This window comes from Orcinus orca, chromosome 16 (assembly GCF_937001465.1).
Source record: "Orcinus orca chromosome 16, mOrcOrc1.1, whole genome shotgun sequence".
Taxonomy (NCBI): Eukaryota; Metazoa; Chordata; class Mammalia; order Artiodactyla; family Delphinidae; genus Orcinus; species Orcinus orca.
The window spans coordinates 37,906,018-37,931,383 of NC_064574.1; the positions used below are offsets into that span (position 1 = coordinate 37,906,018).

At 51.0% G+C, this 25,366-nt stretch overlaps 1 protein-coding gene across 2 annotated transcripts in view; it reads right to left on the reverse strand.

Annotated features, from left to right (window-relative positions):
- Window positions 1-10,388: 10,388 nt before the first annotated feature.
- Window positions 10,389-25,366, reverse strand: part of JAG1 (jagged canonical Notch ligand 1) — a 35,717-nt gene continuing 20,739 nt past the window's right edge. The window contains exons 6-26 of one of the 2 annotated variants that reach the window (XM_004276470.3): window positions 24,864-24,994; window positions 24,509-24,628; window positions 23,956-24,069; window positions 22,460-22,573; window positions 21,763-21,876; window positions 21,304-21,350; window positions 20,795-20,968; window positions 20,244-20,394; window positions 19,284-19,448; window positions 18,690-18,803; window positions 18,083-18,196; window positions 17,886-17,999; window positions 17,630-17,746; window positions 17,114-17,141; window positions 16,567-16,652; window positions 15,345-15,458; window positions 14,589-14,698; window positions 14,275-14,508; window positions 13,932-14,063; window positions 13,592-13,742; window positions 10,389-12,608 (exon numbers count right to left, since the gene is read on the reverse strand). In XM_004276470.3, the coding sequence (XP_004276518.1) occupies window positions 12,151-12,608; window positions 13,592-13,742; window positions 13,932-14,063; window positions 14,275-14,508; window positions 14,589-14,698; window positions 15,345-15,458; window positions 16,567-16,652; window positions 17,114-17,141; window positions 17,630-17,746; window positions 17,886-17,999; window positions 18,083-18,196; window positions 18,690-18,803; window positions 19,284-19,448; window positions 20,244-20,394; window positions 20,795-20,968; window positions 21,304-21,350; window positions 21,763-21,876; window positions 22,460-22,573; window positions 23,956-24,069; window positions 24,509-24,628; window positions 24,864-24,994 (2,902 nt within the window). In that variant the 3' untranslated portion in view covers window positions 10,389-12,150. The remainder of the gene's footprint in view (window positions 12,609-13,591; window positions 13,743-13,931; window positions 14,064-14,274; window positions 14,509-14,588; window positions 14,699-15,344; window positions 15,459-16,566; window positions 16,653-17,113; window positions 17,142-17,629; window positions 17,747-17,885; window positions 18,000-18,082; window positions 18,197-18,689; window positions 18,804-19,283; window positions 19,449-20,243; window positions 20,395-20,794; window positions 20,969-21,303; window positions 21,351-21,762; window positions 21,877-22,459; window positions 22,574-23,955; window positions 24,070-24,508; window positions 24,629-24,863; window positions 24,995-25,366) is intronic. The other variant, XM_033440318.1, reaches the window with a different exon arrangement.

A 25,366-nucleotide genomic window follows, 5' to 3' on the forward strand; every position in this document is an offset into this window, starting at 1 on the left:
TTAGCGTATGTCACTTTTCTTTAAAACAAGTGAATTAACCCCAAGGAATATACATTCAAAATGCCCTTTTCTGAACATGCTATCTATAACATTATGTTCTATTGGTTGGAGACTTTCTCTGCCTTGAAGCAATTCTGAAGTTTTGAAGACTGTGTTAAAATAATCAAAGGGGCTCTTCATTTGAACCACTGGCCCTAAAGATTTAGGTCTGGAACACCCTGTGCGGGATGTTGTGATTAAATTGTCCCGTAAGACTTGGGGCGGCCTCTACATTGCAGCTATGTTACCACTTCTGCTCCCAGTGTGAGTCAAGATAGACTCCTCTCATGAGGGGTTAAAGGATGTGACCTTGACTCCTTTCCAGAGGATCTTGACATTTCCCAAGTGGATTCATTTCCATTTTCGAAGTGAATTTACTCCTAGTTCAGCACCGAATGAAGCCCTGGGCTGACTCTTTCTCTGCACTGCCTTTTATGACAGGATCCCAGGCCTCTCTGGTTGCTTGTAAATATATTTCCCCTCAGATCCTGTACTTAATTTTTCAGAAGCATTTCAATATCAGGTTGGAATAATACATCTGAATAGCTGTGCGTGAAATGCTGAGAACCGCTGCACTCGACAAAGCAAAGCCCGTTTCTTCTGGCCGTTTTGGTCATGGGTGCCATGTGGCCGGCCCAGGAAAGCTGCCCTGGCCTGCCTGGGGCTACTGGCAGCCCTGCTGTTTTACCACCAATTGGTTCATGTATTTGGGGACAAGTCACTTAACCTTCCGGGCCTCCGTTTCTTCATCTGTCAAATAATCTCTGATAGTTTAAGTACCACACTGGGCTCCACAGAGCCCCGAGGTAAGCGTACCACTCCGTGTATTAATTTCACCATCCGTTTAAAAGTGGGTTCTTGACACTGAAATTGGAATTACCTGGGTAGCTTCTATTGGCCTAGGCATTGGCAGTTTTAAAAGCTCCTCCAGTTCTCATGAGATGCCACAGTTAAGAACTATTGTTTAAAAGCAGAGGTTAGGGACTTCCCTGGCCATTCAGTGGTTAAGACTCCGCGCTTCCACTGCAGGGGGCACGGGTTGGACCCCTGGTTGGGGAACTAAGATCCCGCAAGCCGTGAGTCGTGGCCAAAAAATAAGTAAAACTGGGGGGTGGAGGTTTGAGTGTGTTTAACTGGATGTTAAAAGAGGCAGGGTCTGCGAAGAGCTGAGTATCCTTTAGAAGAGAGGCTTTCTGCAGATGAGAAATGGGCCACTTTCAAACAAATGGGAAGGGCTTAGGCGACAAGGTATCAATAGGCGTAAGTTTTAATCCGACGAGGGATGTGTTCTCTTTTCTCCCGAAGGCCCCCTACGTTACTTCTGCTGCTTTAGACCCGACACATGAGGCTACCTTCATCTTTGCCAGCACTGAGAAATTGTTACCCTCGTACAGAAGATGAGTTTTTAAAGCACCTAAATAATTGTCTGGGGTTTGCCTTTGATCCATGATCATTAATATCGTTAATAAGCTCTCGAAAAGTGCGTGTGAATCTCAAGTTCACATTTGGCAGGGTAGTGGAAGAAAGAACGCTTTTAAAATAGTTTGGCTCAAAAAAGCGCATCTGAAATAACCCTGTGGGAAAATCAGGAGAATTTCTCATCCTCTAAAGGATTACCTAGGATGAGATGCTGACCTTGTATTTTAAGTTCAGTTATATTTCTTAAAACCTCATTCATTACCCACCCTGATTTATTTTAGGTGGTGAAGCAGGCTGTGGGAGGAGACTCCGGTGATGTACAGTTTTCATGTTTGCTTTCTGTTTTTTCCACAGTTCCCCAAAGATCATAACGTGCATATATTTCTTTAAAAAAAAAAAAACAGCTTCTTCACGAGATTTACTATAGTTTTTTTCTCTCAGAAATTAGAGCTGAAGAATTCTCTCCTCTGTGGGCTTCCAAGGCAATCCAGCACCAGAAGGCGAGGTGCCCAGGGTGAGCAGAGCCCTGACCTCTGCGGGGGGAGAGGTCAGTTCAGCAAGAAGACTCAAAAGGGAGGAAGAAAAGCAGCTCCTCAGCAGGGAGTTTGACTTGCTTCAGGGCAGAAGAGCTTTTATAAATAAGGGCCCAGTCTCCCACGCCCTCTTGCCTGTTCTTCTGTTACCAGCCCTGTCTCTGCGCTTAGACACACACACATCGACGCACACACTCATGGACACACACAGACACACTTGTGGACACGCCCTCATAGACATACGGACACGGACACATATCGATGCACACACTTGTGGGCACACAGACACACACACTGGTGGACACACACTCATGGACACACACACACTCATGGACACAGCCGCAGCCCTCACTTCCCCCACTGCCTCACATCCCTCTCTCCACCTGCCCCTGGATTTGCGGGATGGACAGGCAGACCCTTCTCCAGAGGAGGCAGGTGACAGATTGGCTGGGGGTTTTTCTGGGCCCAGTGGCTCCTAAGGCCTTTTCAGTTCCTCCTTCACATGCTCAGCTGGTGAGAAGAATGTGGAGGGCTCTTTCCCAAACCCACTGTGGGTGCCTGGGATGACCAAGACCAGCTCATGCGTTCCTGTTGTCAGTGGGAGGAGGGGGGATGGTAAATTAGGGCGACCTCCAGCCCTGACGTGACACGCGGGCTGTGCGTTTGGGATGTGTCCCGGTGGGAGGGGCCTGGAAGGCCTTCCCGAAATGATGTCAGCGTGAATGGGGGCTTGTGAAACAGCAACCCTGCTTTGCTTTGTATAATATATTCTCCTTAAAATGCTTGCCTGTGAGCCTTTCCCCAGCGCTTTCTGCTCAGCTCAGCGACCTGTAAAGCAGGGTGGAGCCTACCTGGGCAGAGCCCGGGGCAGCTAGAAAAGCATCCTCAGGTAGCTCTCCAGTGGGAGGAAGTGCTCTCTGTGTCAGAACTGCAGGGGGTGTGCTGTTGGAGTTCTTGTTTTGATGCTAATAAGAACCTCCAGCTGGAAGAACCTTCTGGATCTCACCTGACGTCTCTGTACAGGCTCAAAGAGAAGCAGTCTCGGTCCGTCTGTGAATCTTCTACATCAAATTGGTCTTCCTTTCTCTTGAAGACAGTGTTTCTCGGTACCACTTTATCAAATCGCATGTTCTGGGTCCTGGTTGTAGAAACAGCTGTGGCTGCTGTTCCTCGTGTTCGTAAGGTCTAATTCTAGGTCCTAGTAATATTTTAGAAGAGCGCACCATACTTGAGAGAATCTTCACTTTCTGCCACTGGCTTTGCACGCCCACCCAGGCCAGCGCCCACCGTAAGAGCACAAACTTAGGAGAGAGGAGATGGTGGGAGAGTAAGTTGGGCTCAACATTTAGCCCCTTTCAGTGCAGAGGAGATGGTCACAGCTCAGTGAGGACAGCCAGGGAAGGAATATCCCTATAGGGAAAGGCATTACAAAGTGATTCTGAGACGTCCAGTCCACTGAAAGCATCAGCAAGAAAACAGGCATCAAACATTATCACGTTTCATGAGGAGAGAAAACTGGCCCAAAACTGTGTGTCCTGGAGTCCTCCAAGGCCAGGCACCTGAGCTTACCTTGTTTGGCCTTAATTTTTTAAAACAGTGAAGAGGATGGATATGGAAGAACTATGTTCTATTAGTATTATTTAGAGACTATAGCGAGTCATCTACATTCTCAGACCACACACTGTTGTAGAATTTAATTGGGCACAAGATTTTTTGTGATCCTGTAGTTCATTCTTGTCTTAAATGAGCTTTTCTATCTGCAACACTGGTAGCAGGCACTGAATTGATCCAGGAAAAAGTCCACGATTTATATAGTCAGAACCAAATACGGTATAGCACCCACACCAGACACAGCCTGGTGCCACCCCCTTTACAAGAGGCCTGCATTGGTTTGCTATTGCTGCGTAACAAATCACCACAAACTAGCAGCTTCAAACAACACATAGGTATTATCTCGGTTCCTGACACCTTTTAGCTGGGTCCTCCGCTTTGGGTCTCAAAAGGCTGGAATCAAGGTATCAGCTGGGCTGTGTCCTCATCTGGAGGCTCGACTAGTGAAAGGCCCACTTCCAGGCTCCTTTGGGTTGTTGGCAGCTGTGAGACTAAGAGCCCTGGGGTCCTGCTGGTGGTTAGCTGGGAGGGGTTTGCTCAGCATCTCCTGGCTGTTCTCAGGACCTTGCCACACGCCTACCCCTCCATCTCAGTAATGGAGAAACCCCTTGTGCTGAATCTCTTTCATATTTTGAATCTCTCTGACTTCTCCTTCTGTGACCAGCCTGAGAAAACTCCCTGCTTTTAAAGCTCCTGTGATTAGGTCAGCCCCACTGGGATAATCTCCATATTTTAAGGCTAACTGAATTTGGGACTTTAATTAGGTCTGAAAAATCCCTTCACAGTAGGACTTAGATTAGGGTTTGGTCAAAGAACCAGGAACCAGGAGTCTTTGGGAGCCATCTACCACCAGATCCAGCAGCCCTTGGCTCTTCTCTGACAGGGGCCCAGTTCAATGGTAAGAGCGGAGGCTGTCACTGAAATCTAGCTGGATTCCTTCATCTTTTAATGGACTCTCTGGTCTCACGGGATGCTAAGAGAAGTACTGAGAGCAGCGTTCTTTCTTCCTGCGGCCCTTTTTCATGAACACTAACAGTGGCACACATTTCTTATCACCATCTCACAGATGGGGAAACTGAGGCACAGGGAATTTTGGAAAGTTTCCCTGAGTTGGTAAGTGGCAGAGCCTAGAATCCAGGCCTGTCCAAACCCAAAGCCCAGAAATTGCTGTTGGGCCGCTCTAGTGTGCGCCTAACACCGCCCAGGCAGAAAATACTAACGCCAGGAGTTGGGATGGAATAGCTGCAAGGGAATCCAGGAAGTGCGGCTTCAGAGTGCAGGCCCCTGACGGCTCAGTGCTCAGCCTGGCCCTGTGCCCGAGAAGGTGAAAGTGGCAGGCCCAGTTGGAGGCAGAGCACCCAGGAGGAGATGTTTGGGCCTATCTATTTAAATTGAACTGTAGTTGACTTATAATATTGTGTTAGTTTCAGGTGTACAACTTCAGATGGTTTTCCATTATAGGTTATTACAAGATATTGAATATAGTTCCCTGTGCTATATGGTAAATCCTTGTTGTTTATCTATTTTATATATAGTGGTATGTTTCTTTTAATCGTATACTCCTAATTTATCCCTCCCTCTTCCCTTTCACCTTTAGTAACCATAAGTTTCTCTTCTATGTCTGTGAGTCTGTTTCTGTTTTGCAAATAAGTTGATTTGTATTATTTTTTTTAGATTTCACATATAAGTGATATCATATGATATTTGTCTTTGTCTGACTTCACTTAGTATGATAATCTCTAGGTCCATCCGTGTTGCTGCAAATGACAATATTTCATTCTTTTTTGTGGCTGAGTAATATTCCATTGCATATATATACACCACATCTTCTTTATCCATTCATCGGTTGTTGGACACTTAGGTTGCTTCTATGTCTTGGATGTTGTGAATAGCGCTGCTATGAACATTTGGGTGCATGTATCTTTTCAAATTAGAGTTTTCATCTTTTCCAGATGTACGCCCAGGAGTAAGATTGCTGGATCATATGGTTAGCTCTATTTTTAGTTTTTTAAGGAAACTCCAGACTGTTTTCCATAGTGGATGCATCAATTTACATTCTGTTCGGGGCCTCTTTTGTTGAGTGTTGGACCGAGAACGCACAGGAAGCAAATGCAGAGATACCGGCCTTGGGTGCTGGGAGAGCAGAGTGGGTGGGGAGGCCTGACTCGCCCCTCCCACTCCCTTTCCTTCACATCTCAGCCACCATGCCCTCAGTTTTGTGCAAAACTGTAGCTGTTTCACATTTGTGCTCTTCCTTTCTGTTTTGTGCCTTGGATTCTTTCAAAAACACTTCCCCAAACCATCCCTGCCAAGCCAGAGAGCCTTGTGAGGGTATCTGATTGTCCGTGTCCTGAACTTGGAGGGTTGACATTTCTGTCCCCAGGATGGAGTTTTCCCAAATCGGTCGGCGCTGGTGCCTCAGCGCATAGGAAACTTTAGCATACTACGCCTAATTCTGGCCTCCCCAACATGACAAACAGGTTAGAGATGTGGGACCCACTCCCATCCCTCCTCAGCGGGTGGGGAGAGCACAGGTGTTGGTGGAAGAGGCAGAGTGGCCCACAGGCGGTTCCAGGAACTCCCAGGTGCGTCTGTGCCAGCCCCGCTGCATCCCGTCATGGCGTGGCTGCACCCTGTCGTGGCGTGGCATCACGTTCAACTGCCTTGGCTTTTCATCTTTTTAGCTGCTCAAGGGCTTTTTGCTCCATAACCTGGACGTAGCCTGCCAGGGAGGCAAGCGTGGTTAAGGGGTGTGAGAGGAGGCCTGTTGTAATTGCAAATCACCTGACACTGGCCGGCACCCTCCCAACTGCCTCAGACACGGAGAGTGTCGTGATCATCCTGAAAACCCCTGTGGAAGGGCGTGCACGTGTGTGCAGCGCAGGGAGGAGTAGGACCTAGGGGGCTGTCACTTGCTTTCCTTTCTGAGCCTCTTTTCCTGCGATTCATCTTCTAACTCTATGAAGCAGAAACTAAAAAGGACATGTGAAGCTGCCCAAGAACAAGGAAATCACCTCCAAAGGGATGCGCCTTCATCTGCCTTTGGTTAGGAAAATATCTGTTGCTCACAGATTTATAGAGATGTCACTTTCTAAGCAAAGCCCAGAGGAGGCACAGCTCAGATCAATGCCACTGTCTTTACAGCAGCTTCCTGCGGCCCCCCTTTTTGTTAATTGCTGATCTCCCAATTCTTTACCTTTGAAAATCACATCAAGGGCAGGATCTGGACATAAACCTGGCAAATCCCCGGAAGACGCAGAAAACGCAGCAGCCCAGCTAGCAGGAGGCCCAGGTTCTAGTCTTGGCTGTCGCTAACTCTGTGTGGCCTGGGACAGGTCCCCGATCCTCTCTAGGCCTCAGCTTCCCCTTCTGGGAAAGTAAGGAGGGGTGGATCCTTTCACTGGTAAGGTCACCGATTGCATTAATACCCGGGCGAGTCTCCAATGAAGGCTTTTCAACTGCACATTTCTCAGAAAGGATGAAGTAAAGCAGCTTTTCAGTCTTCAGGTGCAAAACAGAGCCGGGGGCCAACCCGTCTGGGCGCTGAGTAGTCATTAGGAAGCCAGCTGCTAACTTGTGTTCCCCTGGGGATCGTGGAGGAGCCCCACTGTCCCTGCCAGGAGAGCTTCTCTTTGAAACAAAGCTGTTACTTTCATGTTGCTGGCATCTGCTTTTGCTCTCGGAGTAATTCAACCCTTGGGTGCCCTGATGTGGACAGTTGCAGGGGACGGGGCGGGGCGGCGGGGAGGCCTCCATTCAAGGTTCTCATTGGGTTTAAGAGCCTTTACTCTCCAAGTTAATTTCCCCAACTTTCATATCACAGGTTAATACGGGGCCCATGCATAATGATACAGGATTTAAGACTTGTAAAAGCTGCCTGGGACTTGAAAGAAACACACTGTAAGCCAGGAGGCTGTGCCCGGCATGTGGGAGCAAGTGACACAGGTAGAATTCATGTCCAAAGCCAGGGAGCCGCACCCTCGTGACACGATCTCAGAGGGTGCCATGCAGGTGTGCAGGCCCGTCTGTGCCAGGCAGCGGTACCCACAGCCCTGCGAGCATCACCCCCACTTGCCCTTACTTTTAACCACCATCAGAAGGCAGTTGTTCACAAAGGGAAATTCGTTATTCTTAATAGACCCAGGAATATCTCATGGACTTAAAGTACTTAAAGTGACACAACACGATTGCCCTAATGGTTTCTAAACTTTGTTTTTAAGACTTCTGGGGCCAGAACCCCACAGAACGGCCTTGGGGCACCCTTCTACCTCTGATGACCAAGCTGTCTGTTGGCATAGTTGGAGCCTGACATAGCCCGAGCCGGCATGTTTAGCTGCTTGTGGGATGGAAAAAAAAATGTTAAGAAAAATAATTGTTGTTTTTGCAAACTATCTATTTAAAAACAGAACCTCAGGAAGCAGATTTCTGTTTCAATGCTCAGATGAATCAGAGTTTACAAAGTATAAATACACATTAGCAGGAGGAGACTTCCCATAACCCAGTACTTGTGTGTCTTCCCAGCCCGGGAACCTCTGAACTCCTGTTTCTCATTCCCAGTAGAGGCAAGAAAGAAAGCCGCCGTCGAAGCGGAAATTTTGCTGGAACTTTGCTCAGCCTAAGTCGCAAACCTCTGCAGGCCGGTGGGACATTTTTTTTTTTTCTTTTAAGGTAACTAACTGGTTTTTAGCCGCACACTTGCTCACTTTGGGGTCGACAGGTGTATGCCGTTCAGAAATGTGGGAAACCCACAATCTGGTCCCTTGGGCTCTTTGCTACCTAAGAAATATTACCAAATAAGTTAACTTTGACTCACTGACCCCCCTCAGATCAGCCAATAAAATGAAGCTCTTACACCACAACTTGTTCAAGGGGCGGTGTCGTTAATTTACTTAAAAATGATGTCAGGTGGCAATTGAGCAACAAACCAGCTTCCAGAATACTTAATTCAGTTTAACAAGGAGGAAAAACCTTGTAATTAATGGAAGAGCTTGTACTTTAGTACTTTAGTGAAGCCGTTCTCAAAGTTTGCTGTACCTAAACCAGGGAGGATTGGGGGAGGAGGGGACAGCTTGTTGAAAATACAGGTTCCCAGGCCCCACTTATGAATCATGGGCCAGGCCTGGGACTCTGTATTTAAGAGAAACCCCCTCCCCAGCTTACAAGTTCCGCTTCTGCTCATCACCCAGTCTCATTGGGCTTTTAGTCAAGATATACCCCCTGTTCTAACTCTGCATTACATAAGTCTAGAATCCCAGGACAGTGTCCCATCCTAAAGCACCCAACTGTGAGCTGATGCTTTCCCGGAGTTTCATGGTATATATGTGTTCTAATGCTGGAGTTCTAGTTAGCCATGTTTCTGGACGGAAAATTCTTCCTTTTCCAGGGCCTGCTTACAGAGGGCACAGAACATTCCCAGGGGATAGGGAAGGTTCTAAGTCCCTTCTTTTGCACATTCCTGCCCCCAGGATAACCAGGGCCCGGAGAAAGGGGACCACCTCCCTTAACGACCAAGGTCGTGGCTTTGAGCCCTGTCCAGATGAGACCATCTCATCCTTTCCACTACCCAGCGTGTCCTGCATAGAAGGCTCCTTAAAGTAACAATCACAAGATCACTTCCCTCCTGGAATAAAGAATTGCAGAGGCTCATTAAACTTTTTTCTTGGCACACAAGAAAACTTTGGCAACTACCCAGGGAATTCTGGGTCCTGCAGAATCCAAGTTTACTAACCACCAGGGCAAGGTAGCATTTGAACTCAGACTGTCCTGCTCGTCGGGTCTGTACTGGGAAAGCACTGCTCCCTCCCTCTGACCTGAGCCCCGCAGAGCAGTGATACGGGGCCTGTTCCAGGACTGGGAGACATCGTGGAAACCCAGACCCGTCACGGTCCAGGTCCTTCGCGCTCCTTCCCCGAGCCAAAACTGTCCCGGACTGATTCCCCTGATGGCCTCCACTCGTGCACAAGGAACCAGGGGACTGATTCCCCTGATGGCCTCCACTCGTGCACAAGGAACCAGGGACACTTCAACCCGCCATCCATTCTTAACCAAGATGCCCATCGGGACACACCTCCTAGCCTGGTAGAAAGAGAAGCTTCCCAAGAATGAAGAAAGATAAACATCCCCGTAGCTTTTCCTCTGCTCAGTTTGTCACTCCAGCTGGAGTTCTACTATGAAGACTGGAGGGGGGTGACAGCCTGGGTGTCACAGCTCCGAGGAGGGTAAGCTATAGCTTCCTAACCAGAGGAGGGAACTCCTGGCAACTCCTCAAAGCTGCTGGAAGCTGTCCACATGCCTGTCACTGGTGGTTCATCCCTCGGTGCCGAGATGCCAGAGGCAAAGCTTCCCCCACTCTACCCCACCCCGCCATGTGGGGCAGGCTTGTTGGCCTCTGGCCCCAGCAGCCACGAGCAACAACCACAGCTCACCTGCCCTTCACAGGTAGGAGCAGCCCGGCTCTGGCACCCCAAGGGTGCACGGGAGGCCAGCCACTCGCGCACTCCCTAGGAGCAAGGTGGTGAGGGGCAGAAGGGCCCTCACCCCAGAAGCTTGTAACCACCACCTCCTGCGGAGACCAGCCCAGAGGCACAAGGTGCACGAAAGCCACAAGGGTGTGGTCTGCAGTGACGGCAGGACATCCACATTCATCCAAACAGCCAGGGGAAAATAAAAGAGAAAGCATCCAGTCTCCCTCCTAATCCCGCAGCACCAATTCCAAGCTATCTAAAACCCTTTTACTGCGGTGGGCGTTCCCCCGCAAGTGCTCAAAACAATTCAGTCCACACTGCAGGCCATTAATCCAGTGGTGTTTATTCAAGCAGTATTCACACTTGCTGTCGAATAACAAGGGCATCTAGGCCCCCAAGACGGGGCTCACAGCTCCAGCTTCACAGCAGCCCCTCGGGGTTTCGAGAATGTTATGGCTGAAAAGGCTTTCCGTTCTTGATGGGGGACCCTGTCAAGCACAGCCTACTTCTCACACCCCAGTCACCAGGACAGACCCAGGGCGCTGGCAAAGGCACAAGGCAGAGCCAGGCAGAACTACGTAAGCTCAGAAGAGGCCACACTGGTCCGTGTTTTCGTACAAAAAAATTTAATAAATATGACTTTTCAAAATTTATTGCCAGGAACAACACATCAAAGATGTATGTTTGTGTTCGTATAACACTAAGAGGGCAATACAAAGGATCTTCACGGTCTTAACGGTGAACCGACGAAGTCAGTTTTTAATAAGTCTTTTTGATCTTAAATTTCGTCATAGCATTTTGATTTCCTCACTTAAGGCAGGCAGTGGACTCTGGCAAATCTAAACAGTGACCTTTCTGGACATTTTACGGTTCAAGTATTCAACTAGCTTATGAGAATACTCCCTAAATGCAGTAGATAACAACACAAAATCAAATCTACAAGTGGTTCAGTCTTACATTACGAATGATGAAAAGAAATCAGAATTTACAAGATAAGATTGGTGTGCTTCCAACTTCACACAATTAATTTGATATCTTTAATGATCTTCAACCACTCACGTTTTGGCTACGTTTAGTCATAGCTCAGCTTGTTCCCTTAAACTGCTCGGTAGCAGATCACCTGCCTGTCTCTTTCAAGTCTAAAGCAAAACAAAAAAAACGAAAAAAAAAAACACTTGTTCTAGACTAACTCTCAAACTGCCTCAGTCGGGGTTTTAAACATCTGACGTCGTACGAAAAAAAAAAAAAAAAAAAACAACTCCACCAGTATTCCAGGCACAGAAGGCCATCCTATTGTCTTAAAATAAACTATTTTCAAACACCTTAATTTTGGCTTATAGGCAACACGTAATAAGAAAATAAGGTCAAAAAAATAAAGCCATACGCTTACAACGCTATCAAAAACCTTCAATTCTAAACACGTACATATAAATAAAAAGGAATGATGTCTTAAGGCTCTTGATTATTAAGTTAATAAATCAAATATACACAGTGATTAATAAAAAAGAATTATTTACAGAACTATACAAAATTCTACTTTTGACACATTTTTCCTCTTTAAATTCTTCATTTTACCAGCAACTGCTGACATCAAAGTCCCCCTCCCCCAACAACAACAACAAAATACAATAAAAAAAATAAATAATAAACTCATTTGTGATAGTTGCTGTGGTTCTGAGCTGCAAAGGCACTTTTCAAATACAGAACTACTTGGACGTCATCATAAAACCAATATACAAAAACAACTCAAGAGTCAATAAATATAAATAAAAACTATGATCCTAAGACTGCATCACCATCGGGACATCTGGCAGAAGCGGAGGCTGGAGACCTCGGGGGCCGGGTGTTCTCCTGGGAGCCTGATCCGACAGGGGCGGGGCCCCGGGGCCTGGTGTTTGCATAGCTGTGCGATGCAGTGCTGCCCAGCCAACCACAGAAACTACCATTGCCAGTGTAAGCCAGCTTGTCAGAACTTAAATTAACACAGGGGTTCTACGTCAAGGACAGCCTGGGACCGGAACACGACAGGACAGCTGGAGAAGCTTCAGGAACCCCGGGCGCCCTCAGACTCCGCCCGCCGTCTGCTATACGATGTACTCCATGCGGTTCAGGCTCTGCGCGCTCTCCAGGTCTCTGTTGTCCTGTTTGTTTGTCCAGTTCGGGTGTTTGGCCGGCGTGCCGTGGGGGGGCTTCTCCTCTCTGTCGACCAGCGTGTACGTGGCCTGCCTGGCGAAGCGGGCTTTCTGCTGGTGCTTGTCCATGTCGTCCTCTTCCACCTCCGAGTTGTGTGTCCTTATTTTGGACATTTTGGAGTTCTTGTTCTCGTAGTCCTTGATGGGGACTGTGTTGGCCCCGTGCTTCTCGATGGGGTTCTTGATCTGGTTCAGCTGCTCCCGCACGTTGTTGGTGGTGCTCTCCTCAGAGGCCGAGCGCGCGTGGCTGCCGGGCTTCCGCCGCTTGCGCACGCACCAGTAGAAGGCGGTCACCAGGCAGCAGACCCAGGCCACGGTCAGGACCGAGCTCAGCAGGGGCACCAGGAAATCTGCAAGGCAGGGGCACCCCCGTGAGTCCCGCGCCCACGGCTCCCCTGTCCTTGGTCCCTAAGAAGGGCGCATGGGGACGAGTCCCTTTCCCAACCACACATCGTCACCTCCCAGCATCCCTGAAGAGACCAGGCCGAGCAGCAGCCCGTAGAGGCTCCCGCCTCGGCGCGGAGCAGCATCTGGGCCGGTCACGGGGAGTCTGGCTACTTAGGCAGCTCATTAGAGGAGCCGGTTTTCGGAAGCATCAGCAAGAGGGTCCCGGCATGGACAGCTCAAATGCCCCCAGTGGTCCTGCGCCCGGCAAGTCGCTTCACTAGAACGGTGATGCTCGGGGCATCCATGGGGGACTCTGGACATCCTGCGGGGCCATCGAGCCATCTATCAAACCCGTGTCTCAGTGCTTAGGACGGGCTGTCCCCCGATACCGGAGCACAGGACAGGCTCCGCACAGACACACGCTCAAGGCACAGCCATGCTCTTCCCGGGACCCAGAGACAATGCGTGCCTGGAAGGGCGCCCGCCTGCCGGAGCACAGCTTGCAGGCAGGGGAACAAGTCAGGGCCGCCTCTGCCCTTTGCCATGTGACCTTGGTCACGTCAGATGGCCTCTGTTTTCTCAGTTAAAAATGGGGGGTCCTTGAGTAGGGAACCGTCAAGTAACTCCCCACCCTGGAGGTTTTACTGGACGCCGGTTGGATTGGTCTTATTTTATTTTTTTTTGCGGTACACGGGCCTCTCACTGTTGTGGCCTCTCCCGCTGCGGAGCAAGAGGCTCCGACGCACAGGCCCAGTGGCCATTTCTCACGGGCGCAGCCGCTCCGCGGCACGTGGGACCCTCCCGGACTGGGGCACGAACCCGTGTCCCCTGCATCGGCAGGCGGACTCTCAACCACTGCGCCACTAGGGAAGCCCTGTATTGGTCTTATCGATGAGATGGACGTGACAGTCCTCACAGAAAGGGACCACTGCCCCCATCCACCTACCTGTTCTGTTCTTCAGAGGACGCCTCTGAACTCTCACTTCCGCAACGGCGGCGATCAGTGAGCTGTTCCCTTCACGTTTACTAACAAGATCTATAATTTTGTCGGTGATTTCCTTGATTGGGTTTCCATCATCCCGGATGTCTTCAGCAGACTGGAAAAGGAAGACTCATCAGACCAGAGGGTCAGGGACACTCCACAGTCACCTTCATTCAAAATTATTTGACCACACGTGTATGTCAAGCTCTCCTTCAATGTATCTGCTCATCTGGACACTGGCTAAGTGAAGTTTCTGAGCTACTTGGCAATCGAACAACTAAGCGTTCATGGGTCTCATACTCACAATGGCCACGTGTATTTCATTGTTTGCAGAAGGGGAAGGCTCGCAAGCTATGTAGATTGAATATTCAGCAGAAACATTCTTCAAAATATTCAAATTCCGCAACTGGCTGCAAATATGCTCTGTGGTGAGACCCTAGAACGAGATTTTTAAATCCACACACACGTAAAAGAGCAGAAGGAAAAAAGGCTGCTGTTTGCTTGAAAGTGAAGCTATATTCAGAAGCTGAGCTCTGGTGTAAGACAAGAATCTAGGCTAAGGAGGAGGAGATCCGAGCTCGTGACACCCCTGCTTTAGGGCAAGCAGACACACCCCACCTCTCCAAAGCCAGCAAGGTGTTCCGTACCGGCGACATCATCTCCTTGTTGAAGGTGAACGTGATGTTGGCACAGTTGTCCTGGTAGTAGGGGTCAGAGGCACACTTGGTCTTCACGGGCTGGAGGCTGGAGGACCGGCACTCACCCACACCAGTGCAGGGGCGCACGAAGCACTGGGCGTCCAGGATGGGGATGCAGCTCTGCCCGCTGGGGCACTCGCTGTGCCCTTTGTGCAGCGAGCAAGGGCGGGGGCCACACCACACCTGCAGAGACAGAGTAGAGCTCAGGAGACGCTCGTTGGCAGTTCCAGAACCAGAACGCCGGTGGCTGGGGCCACGCTTACCTTCGAGCAGGCAATCCTCCCGTCCAGGCACTGGCAGGTGTTGCAGTCATCGTCCCACTTGGCCCCATCAGGTATCACGCTCCCCACGGTGATGCAAGATCTCCCTGAAACTGAGGTGGAGACTCGTGAGTGGGAGGAGTTGCCTTTTCTGGAGACAGTTCTCCTGATTCTTCACTCCCTGCCTGTCGGGAAGTGATTACACCTGTTGCCCCTTGCCCCATAACAACACAGTTGCTCCCACGATGGGCAAGCATCCCTCCCTCCCTGGTGGCCTTTGCACCCGGCCATGTGACCAGCTTTGGTCAGTGCAGTGCGTTGGGATGCGATGTGAGCAGAGTCTCTCCCGGGTGAGCTTGGCCCCTTGAGAGCCTACTGTTTGCCAGGGAAAGGACATGCCCTGGATACAGTGCTGGTCTAAGGAGGATGGGGTGGCACACAGACCTGGGCACCCAAGCCGAGGCATCCATCGCTCTGCTTGTGCCTTTGTGCCCACGAGCAACACCAATACTTGTCGTACACACGGAGATCGGGGATGGTTGTCACACAGCATAGTTGTGGCAACAGCTGGCTAAAACCAACAGCTACGCTGTTTTCACGGGACCGCCCCCCCTCAGGTTTCCCCTTCCCTGTGGTCCCAAGTGGATGTCCCCCCTCCGTGTTCTCTGAGCGTAGTTCCACTCACGAACAGTCAAAACAGTGACTGCAGTGCCCGCTCAGCCCGCAGGACACACGGGCAGCTGGGCCCGGCCCACTTACCTTCCTGGCATTTAGCACCACTGTGCCCTGGGGGGCAGACACACCGGTACCCATTGATCTCATCCACACAGGTTGCCCCGAAGGCACAAGGTGAAGACTGGCATTCGTTGATGTCTAGGAAAAATGGAGTTCGAGCTTAGGCCCCAGTGGGAGGCAGCAACGTTTTTCTAAGTTTTTACTGACAAAACGTACAGATAAGCTTTCTAAGTATAACCTTAACGCATTTTCATCACATGACCAGCACCCAAATAAAGAAACAGATCATCAGTACTCCCAGAGTCTCCAGTCACTGCCCCGCAAGGACCACCACTAGCCTGATTTCTAACAGCTGAGAATCATATGGGGAAGCAGCAATTTTTAACTGAGGTTCCTTTTTCTCTGATAGTACGATTTAGAACAAGGGCCGGCAAAGATCTTGAAAAGGGTCAGCTAGTAAGTATTTTAGGCTTTGCAGGCCATGTAGTCTCCGTCATGTCGTGACTGCTCAACTCTGTTGCAGCATGAAAGCAGCCCTAGACAGTACATCAACAAGGGTGTGGCTGTGTGTCAATAAAACTTTATTTTGGCCCCCAGGCCATAATTTGCTGACGCCCGATTCAGAAACATGAAACAGATACACAGTTCCCCCATCTAGTAGTTCTTGAAGTCCCAGACCTGGGGACCTCAAGGACCAGTAAAACTTTAAATACTTTAGGGACAAGGACACAAAAGTAGTACAACTAATCTATCACCTTTTTTGGCAAAAGAAAGGGCATGTAAAAAAAAAAGTAGGGAAAAGGCTCAAAATAAAGAATAAACTGTGAACTTCCTGAAAAACTGCATTGCCTGCCTCCATTTTGTTTAATCATTTCACCGGGGCCTGATCAAGCCCTGGAAACCGCAGCCCCAGTCCCTTCTGTGGCCTTAGCTCTGTCCCCTACCAGCATGGATGTGGCAACGTCCGCTTGCCCATAATTTCATGTTAGTCACGGGGACAGGCACACTCTTTCCTTAGGACCTCAGAGTAGATTAATCACCAAATTCTGTGGCTGACGCTCTCTCCCCTAGAGCAAGGAGGGCTGTGTCCCCCAGGGAGGGGCCGGCCAGAGCCGTCTTAATCCCAGCTGGAGGCAGGAGATTACTCGTCAAGGCTACTTAGAACCATGGCCATAATTATTTTAAAGATGAAAACTCTCAGGCTGAGGGTTTGGAGTGGGAAGACCCAGTCGGAGGTGGTCCTTACTTATCCTGCAGTCGGGCCCAGCGAAGCCGGGGGCGCACTCACAGCGGTACCAGTTCTCTCCATCCACGCATGTGCCACTGTTGTAACTATGAAAGCAAAGACCCCTCGGTCACCACCAGTCCACCACTTCCCCTGCCAGTTCAAAGGTATCCGTGCCAGTTACGATCAGCGGCTCTCACCCCTGCTCACACGCACCACCGCCTGGGAGCTTTAAAAACACTGATGCCTGGGTCCCACCCCCAGAGAGTCTAACATCACAGGTCTCGGTTGCAGCCCAGGGACTGGAACTTATAAATGCTCCCCGGGTAATTCTCGCGTGCAGCCAAGGTTGAGAATCACTGCTCTAAATGAGAACACAACCTGACTAAAGTGTGGTCCGCGGACCAGCAGGATCGGCATTGCCTGGGAGCCTGTCAGAGAGGAGGAATGTGCAGCAGCTCCCAGACCTCCTGCATCCGAACCTGCACTTTAAACAAGATCCCCAGGAGACGCCCACACGTGTCACAGCCAACAATAAAGCGCCGGCTTAAAAGGTGGCCATGCTTACCAGGGATGAGGACTGCAGTCATTGGTATCTGCAAAGTAAAAAAAGACAACTTAACGGCGAGGCCTTCTTAGCCCTAAGTCAAAACACCAGTGATTTCCACAATACCCAGATGATAAAGCTGTCGTTAACACCGGCAGAAGGAGCTTAAGACCTCTGCTCAATTGGAACCAGGCCCACACCACACTTGGTCCCATTCACCGTGGGACACATGTACACAGGAAGAGGCCCTGGGTGGGGTGGGCAGGGGGTGTGAGAATGGATGGAGACAGGCTGCTGGTCAGACCGGAGCTGGGAACCACGACGCCATCTGTCTCCACTTATCTCCTCGGCGACTTTCTCATGCCCAGGTCAGGGCTGCATCCCATCAAGTCATTAGAACAGACCCAGGTGATGCAGAAGCAGACATCAAACAGCTCTGCTTCTGGTTTCCATTGCCAGTCCCTGGGGGTGTCAGGATGGACTCCTGCAGCCCTCAGAGAGTTCAAGGTGGCAAGCGGGGGGAGGGGAAACACTCACTCTGTGTACAGATGGGCCCCTCCCAGCCTTCTTTGCAGACACACGTGAAGGACTCGCCGTTGACCACACAGGTGCCCCCATTGTGGCAGGGGTTAGGCAGGCAGCTACTGTTTCGGGCTATGAGACAAGAGCAGACAAGGCCACCCTCCCTGAGGATCCAGTGACAGTCTGGAGGGGCAGAAACCAGGTCCCAGGAAACAGTCATAGGCTCACAGGCCCACAGCCCCTGTGAGGCCCAGGGAGGGCAGAAAGGTACCTATGTTACAGGTCGTTCCTTCCCAGCCTCCGGGACACATGCACTTGAAAGCGTCCCCCTCGTCATAGCAGGTGCCACCATTGTTGCACGTAGCCTCATCACACTGGCTGTCACCTGGAGGAGAAGATCCCGGCGTGAGCCCCTGGCCGGCCCTGCTCACGGAAGACAGGGCAGGATCCCAGCCGGCCACCACTTACGTGAGTGGCAGGTCTTGCCTTTCCACCCGTTTTTACAGTCGCAGTAAAAGTCGTTGACCAGGTCGCGACACGAGCCCCCGTTGTGGCAGGGGTTCTGGCTGCAGTCGTTAATATCTGCAATCAGAGGAGACAGCCGGCTGAAGACGCTCCCAAGCCCATCCACGCCCCGCGACGCCTAAGGACCGCATCTCTCCGCCCCCAGCCCCTGCTTTCCACGCCCACTTCAAAACCAGCAGACACCCGGGGACTTAAACACGGTCACCCTTTCCCAGGAATAAAGGAGCCCCCGACAGGCCATGGAAGTTAAAGTCAAGATGGGCAGAAAGGAGAACCCAAACAGCAAGATGATCACTTTTCCTGCAAGTGGGGATATCTATCAACCTAATTACAGGGTCTAATTCTATAAGCTCCTCCGCAGAAGTTCCTTCCCGCTGGCTGGCGTCAGCATCAACACATGCAAATAGGACACAGGCCATGCCGTCCCAGGGCAGGAACTGTCGGGGTCCAACTCCCAGATATTTCCACGAAGAAGAAAGGCTTCCCATGTGGATTCTGTCCTGCCCACACCCCCCAGAGCCGTCTGTCCCCAGAGGACCCCTGAACTCACTGGTCTCACAGTAGGCGCCCTCCCAGCCACCACTGCAGATACACTTGTAGGAGTTGACACCATCGATGCAGGTACCACCATTTTTACAGGGGTTGCTCTCACAGTCATTAATATCTGTGAAAGGAAAGCAAACAGAAACACAGGTAAGCAAACGAAGGAAAGTAATGCCACCGCCAAGCACTGTTCTGCGGGCTTCCCTGCCTCTCCTGAGAAAATACACTGGGCACCTCAACATTTAACTCCGTCAGGACTGTTTCTGAATCCGGCGGGCAGTTTTATCAAGCAGGGGCCTCCAGAGAGCACCCCGTCCCTTTTATTTAATGTCTTCACACTAAGCTACTTGGAGAGAGTGGGGAGGAAACTCCTAGGCAAAGCGGACCACCTGATCTAGTAAGGTTCCAGAACATTCTAAAATAAACGTGCTGAAGACTTAAGAGGCGTCAGTGATCTCGTAAGTTAAACATGACCTCAGTCTTAGATTGTAGGTGGTAAACCTGGACTGATCTCTCCTGAAATGATTCCAGATGCCCCCCAGCTGGGCCAGGGCAGGGTTTGGGGGACCTCGGCCCATTCCCCGAGGATGCGGGGTCTTACTTTCATGGCAGTACGTTCCAGTGAAGCCTTTGTTACAGTCACAGGTGAATTTGCCTCCCGACTGACTCTTGCACTTCCCGTGGGGACCGCAGACATTGGAGGAAATATAGCGCACCCCTTCAGGCGTGTCATTGGAGGCCATGGCTACCGTGCAGCTGTCAATCACTGCGAGACAGACTTGGGGTCAGATCCCCGCCAGGGACCTGAAGACCCGGTGTTCCTGAGCCCAGGACCCACGCCACGCCTGCTCTCCTGGAGCCAGGCACCTTAGCCAGGCTAATGAGGGTAAGAAGCCAGCACCTCGGTGGCCAAGACTGGCAATATGCCGTGTCACGCTGTGACAGGCAAAGCTGAGACCCCAGGCGGAGTTTTTTTTTTTTTTTTTAGGCGTTTTCTCCCTATGGAGCCAGGAGCCCACGTGTCTGCGGGCCCTGTTCATCCTCCCTCTACTGATACATCTACCAAATTTGCTGGAAGCTGGCTAAGGAGGAGGAACAGCCTTTCCCTCGATGTAAGGGCACTTACGGCTGCAGGAACCTGGAAGCCTGAGCCAGCTCACACAGCAGCCACAGGCGGCCGTTTAAATTTAAGTGAATGAAAAGTAAGTAAATCAGGGCTTTTAGTTGCCCTGGTCACACAGTAAACGTTCCGGGCCACACGTGTCCCGAGGCTACTGTACCTGACGGTGCAGATATCACCGTGGCAGAAAGTTCTACTGGCAGAGGTGCCCTGAGGAATCCACCTCGGCCTTGCACATCAGCGTCCCCCAGAACGGGGATGCTAAATGAATTCCCTTCTCTGCCCTGGGCTACTTGCAGGTATGGTCCCCCCGAACTGCTGGGCCTGAATAGGTTGTTTCCACGTGTTCTGGCTTCCCTCCGAGTGTCACGGGGCAGTGACGAACGGGCAGAGGACAGCAGCCTTGAAGACAAGCCAGAACCCTGGCGGGGAGGGAGGTACCTTCACAGGGGGTGGTGCGGCAGTGGTCTTTAAGGTGGGAGCAGTTCTTGCCTTCATAGTCCTCGGGACATTTGCAGAAATAGTCGCTGGCGCGGTTGTAGCACTGGGCACCGTTCTGGCAGGGGTTGGGCTCGCAATAATCGATGTCCAGCTGCGAGGGCCAGGGGCAGGGGAGGGGGGACACAAAGTAAAACAAAGCCGTCATTATGACTCCTCTGGGGCAGCGGCCACTGGAATTTGACCCTTCCGTCTGCTTCTGTTAGGAGAACACCCAGCATGATTTACAGTTGTGTCCTAGCGACTGTCCAGGTACGCATTTGAGACAACAGGGCAGAATGAGAGAGTGCTGGGTCTGGGATGAAACGGACAAAGAGAAATCGACAGGCTGCCGGACAACGGGAAGAAAATCACTCATCACCCTCCTTCCACGGCGCGTGTCTAGCAGAGATCCCTAGTCAACAGGAGGCTCCAGACAGTGTTGGGAACGGGAAGGTGAGGGTGAGGAGACTGCCTGTGAAAACTGGGCCATCGGGCGCTCCAGCCCGGCTCACCTGACAGAGGTTTCCAGAGAAACCAGTGGGACAGAGACACTGGAATCTGTTGATTTCGTTCTGACAGTGACCCCCGTTGAGACAGGGGTTGCTGGCACACTCATCGATGTCTGTCTCACAGTGATCGCCTGCATAGCCAGGTGGACAGATACAGCGATAACCGTTAACCAAATCCTGGAGGGAGGAGAAGGAGGGTGAGAAACACATGCTTTTTTTCTAGGTGCTCCACAAACACAGGGCTTCAGTGGTTCATCGTGACTGTTGCGCTTCAGCTGATTCACTGAAAGAGATGCCAAACCTCTCCAAATGTGAGAGAGGAATTTCTATGTGCATGCCTCCAAGATGACTCCCGGGAGGCTCGGGTAACATGAGCCCGAGTGAAACTTCCAGAGACTCACTTTTCACCTGCATTTTTAAATCTCCCAGGGACAGAGCTTTCCCAGGGTCACATAAATCTTAAGGCTTGTTGTCAATCACTAAGGTTTTGATATAAGCAAAGATTTACATACCCGACAGGAGGCGTCATTCTGACATTGGCCGAGGCAGTCATTAATATCTAAAAAATAAACAAGTCACCGTATTGGAGGGGCAATTTACATTGAAGTTGGGCTTCACTGAAAAGCCTTCTCTGCTCAGGAAGATAAAAACCTCCAATCAGATTTCTTGCGTGCTTCCCGTGAAATAAGGTTATTGGTGGGAACACTCCCTAGTTCTTCCAGACTGAGGTACTGAAACTTCACATCATTGTTTTAGCCACCTTATCAGAGTACGGCCGTTTTTTACCAGCTAATGAGCCTGATAACGTGTATGTTTTCATTTCTGTGCCCATCACTCCCTCTCCAAAAACATTCCCTCTATAAGGTTCTCCTTCCACTACTCAAGTCTTAGACCTGGAGCCTGAATACGGCTGGCAAATGCCTTCAACACCCCAGTCTCATGAAAATCAAAATTGAAACAGTCTCACTCACTTATGTCACAATTCTGACCCATCCAGCCCGGGAGGCAATCACAGTAGTAGCTGGCGATCAGATTCTTACAGGATTTGGCATTTACACAAGGTTTGGCCTCGCATTCATTTGCATCTGAAAAACAGAGAGGATGAACAGTGAGAAATGGGGTTCTACCCCACCTCCCCCCTCAAAAAAAACACCATACAAATAGTTTGTCTGAAACGAGACATTTTAATAAGCTAGCTAAATAAGAGATGCTACTTTGAACATCTGAACCCTCTCCCCTAGCTATGCTCCAATAAGGAATGCTAATTGATAACGTTCCAGCTGCTGTTGACAACTAGCCCCCGACAGGACAGCAGAAAGCCACTAGGCACTTCTGTGCAAAACCCAGCGCAGCCTAGTTGCTGGGATTTAATAGTGGCAAAAAAGAATGCAGACAGCTCATTCCTCATGAGATCATCCCCGTTTGGAACCCAGCTGAACACTCCTCGGACAGACGATTGACATGGTTCAAGGAATCCCACGACTTTCCCACAGGGCCTCAAAGAGCCAGGCCATTTGCATGCGAGTTATTTCTTCCAGGCCTGCTGGCTGGACCCTAGATAATAAATGACTTCTTGGTACGATGGCACGCAAGCTTGCACCGCTGGCCACATGTACAGCTCCCTTAATCGCTCGGATCAAGCCAGCCCCGGTGCAGGAATTCTCTTACCTAACTGGCACGTTTTGCCCGTCCACTGGGGCGGGCACACGCACTTAAATCCGTTAACCAAGTCCTGGCAGGTGCCCCCGTGGGAACAGTTATTTGGAGAACAGTCATCAATGTCTGTTTGACAAAAAGAGGAGAGGGTTGGCAATTTAATCTCAATCCATTTGACAATTAGATAATTTAATACCACCCCTCACATGAGGGGCCTTCACTTAAGAGCCAGACACCTGCTGCAAGTGACTGCTACGATGACGATAAGGCCTGATTTTAGCTTTAAATCCCCCACTGGCCCAGTTCATTTAATCCGCAACCTGAGCGGGTGGGAGAGCCAGCTGGATCCCCGGAGCATCAGCCCTGGGTAACTCAGGACATCTCTCACTGCCTACCCTTTATTTTTAAAGAAAAGTTCCATCACGGCACAGAGGTAACTAAGGAGAGGTAAGGAAAAATAACTTCTTCGCTGGTGAAAAAAAAAATCATATTCTTGTTTACTCACAGACTTTTCCCAAAAGCACATGCCTGGGGTGCCCAACCTCCCCCTTCTGCACTAGACTCCTGAGGCCTCTTAGCGATTCACCTCCTGCCCGGGTAGGAGGTGCCAGGCTCTCCTCATGAATCTGCTCACCAAGCCTTCACACCCCCAGGAGATGGGACTTGCTACTCTCCCGTTTAAACAGGGCACAGGTTGGCAGTGACTACAGTCCCACCATGGTGACGGGTGGCAGGGCCATGGTGCCAGCCCAGGTGATCCAACTCCGGAACCCAGCTCCTTAACCGTGTTGCATGCTGTTCTCAGGGGGCCGATGACCGTGGACCTCGGGCCTGGCTGCACCTCTGAAATCCAGGAGCTTGTGTGTGTTTTGTTTTTTGTTTTTGCCGCGCTGCATGGCATGTGGAATCCTAGTTCCCCGACCAGGGATCGAACCTGCGTCCCCTGCACTGGAAGCTCGGAGTCCTAACTGTTGCACCACCAGGGAAGTCCCCAGGAGCCTGTGGAAGGTACGAACTCCCCAATTCCAAAGGGAAACCGTAGCACCCAGAGACCTGTACTGGGAAGCACTGGGGTAGTCCTGGTGTGCGGCCAAGTCCCGCAGCCACTGTCACTCTGTATCCCTGGTCCCTCTTTCAAAATTTGTCCCCACCATGAAATTCAGTCATGACCACCTCCCCCGCAGGCATCCTCTGTACAGCTTCGAGGAGAATAACCGTAATTCAGTTCAGAGGAGGCACAAGTCCAGGGAAAAGGACGCAGCTACCCCACGAGCGAGTTTCTTCCAGTCAGAGATGCGTGTGCTAACTTAGCAGGGTGCCTTAGGATGGGGGTGCCAGGAGACTTCCAAGGGCAGAGGCCGGAAGCTCAGGCCAGCCTCACCACCAGACCCCCTCCCACCGAGACAGACCCATCACTAAGACCGACGTGGGACCCACAACCCTGTACCTTGACACAATACCCCCCTCCCCCCCGCCAAGAAAGGGCACAAGCCAAAACGCAGACTTACTTGTGGAGCACGTGGGGCCGGTCCAGCCCGGAGAACACTCACACTCAAACCCCAGGGAGGTCTCCTTGCAGCTGCCTCTGTTGTGGCAGGGATCAGAGAGGCAGGCGTGTTCCGCTGTGGACACCAGCACAGCGGTCAGCAAGGGGCGCCCACCGAGAGAGGCTACCTAACACTCCCCCCCGGCAACCAAATCGCACGCCTGGGCCACCAGCTCGAGCTCGTTTCAAGAAATCAAAGCAGGTGTGGGACGTAACCCCGCTGTGTCTGCGGCGGAAAGGAAGTCATCTCTCTTGCTAAGCTCTCCGGCCCCATTTCTCCAAGCTTTTGACCTGGGAGCTGGGTCACTGCCCTGTACACGCCGCCCCCGATGCAATCAGCAGCCCCCAAACCACCTGAGCAACTGGACAGAGGTTTCAAAGACCCACGGAACGGCTGGGAGGACAGGTCTTAATGTTGGAGGCTATTTTCATCTTTTTATGAGTCCCTAAGTGTATTTAAGCTGAGTGTACAGAAAAATTAGACAAAGGGATCTCACTGCGCCTGGACCACTTACCAATTTCACAGTTGGGTCCCGAGTACCCCTCAGGGCATGAACACTGATATTTGTCGGGCCCTGTGTTGCTACAGGTTCCCCCATTGAGACACGGCTGGTGGGTCCCGCAGTAGTTGAGATCTGCCAAAAAGACCCCAAAGAAGTCACTCAGAGACCAGAAACACTGTGTTCCTAGACCCATTCCTCTTTAAAAACTAAAACCGAGGGAAACAGACCCAGATTCACAGGGTTATAGGCAAATTCAAACAGATTTAGAATAAAAGCCCCTGCAAATAAAAATAAATGAAAGTACAAACCAAATCACCCACACCCCACCCCCGACCTCCAGCCCCACCCAGGCCCTCCCCAGACATACCTTTGTCGCAGAGCTGGCCACCCCAGTTGGTCTCACAGAGGCACTGCCAGGGCTCGTTACAGGTGCCGTGGACGCACCCTGGGTGTGGGATGCACTTGTCACAGTACAGGCCCTGCCAGCCATACTGGCACCTGGGGACACACAGCAAACCCTGCTTTACCCTTTAGAACTTGCAAGGAGATCGGAGCCAGGAAAACACAAGGATGCAAAGCCCAGGCTTCTGGCCACAGGATGGTAGACTGTCAAGGTCTGTCCGGGGGTTCCCTCTAAGCAAACATTTTCCCAGTTGGACTGAGGTCCCCTCCCAGGCGACTCCCAACAAAAGGAGGGCTGTTTGGGGAGAGGCCAGCACTGGGCTGCCCTCCACAAAGCCCCTCTCTCTTCTCAGGCTCCCCCATGAGCCCAGGGCGGAGGCTTGGAATAAATCAGCCCCTGGGGGGAAGGCAAGGGCTCTCCCTGCAGTGACAACAATAGCCATGCGAAGCCTCTGCAGACGCAGCCCT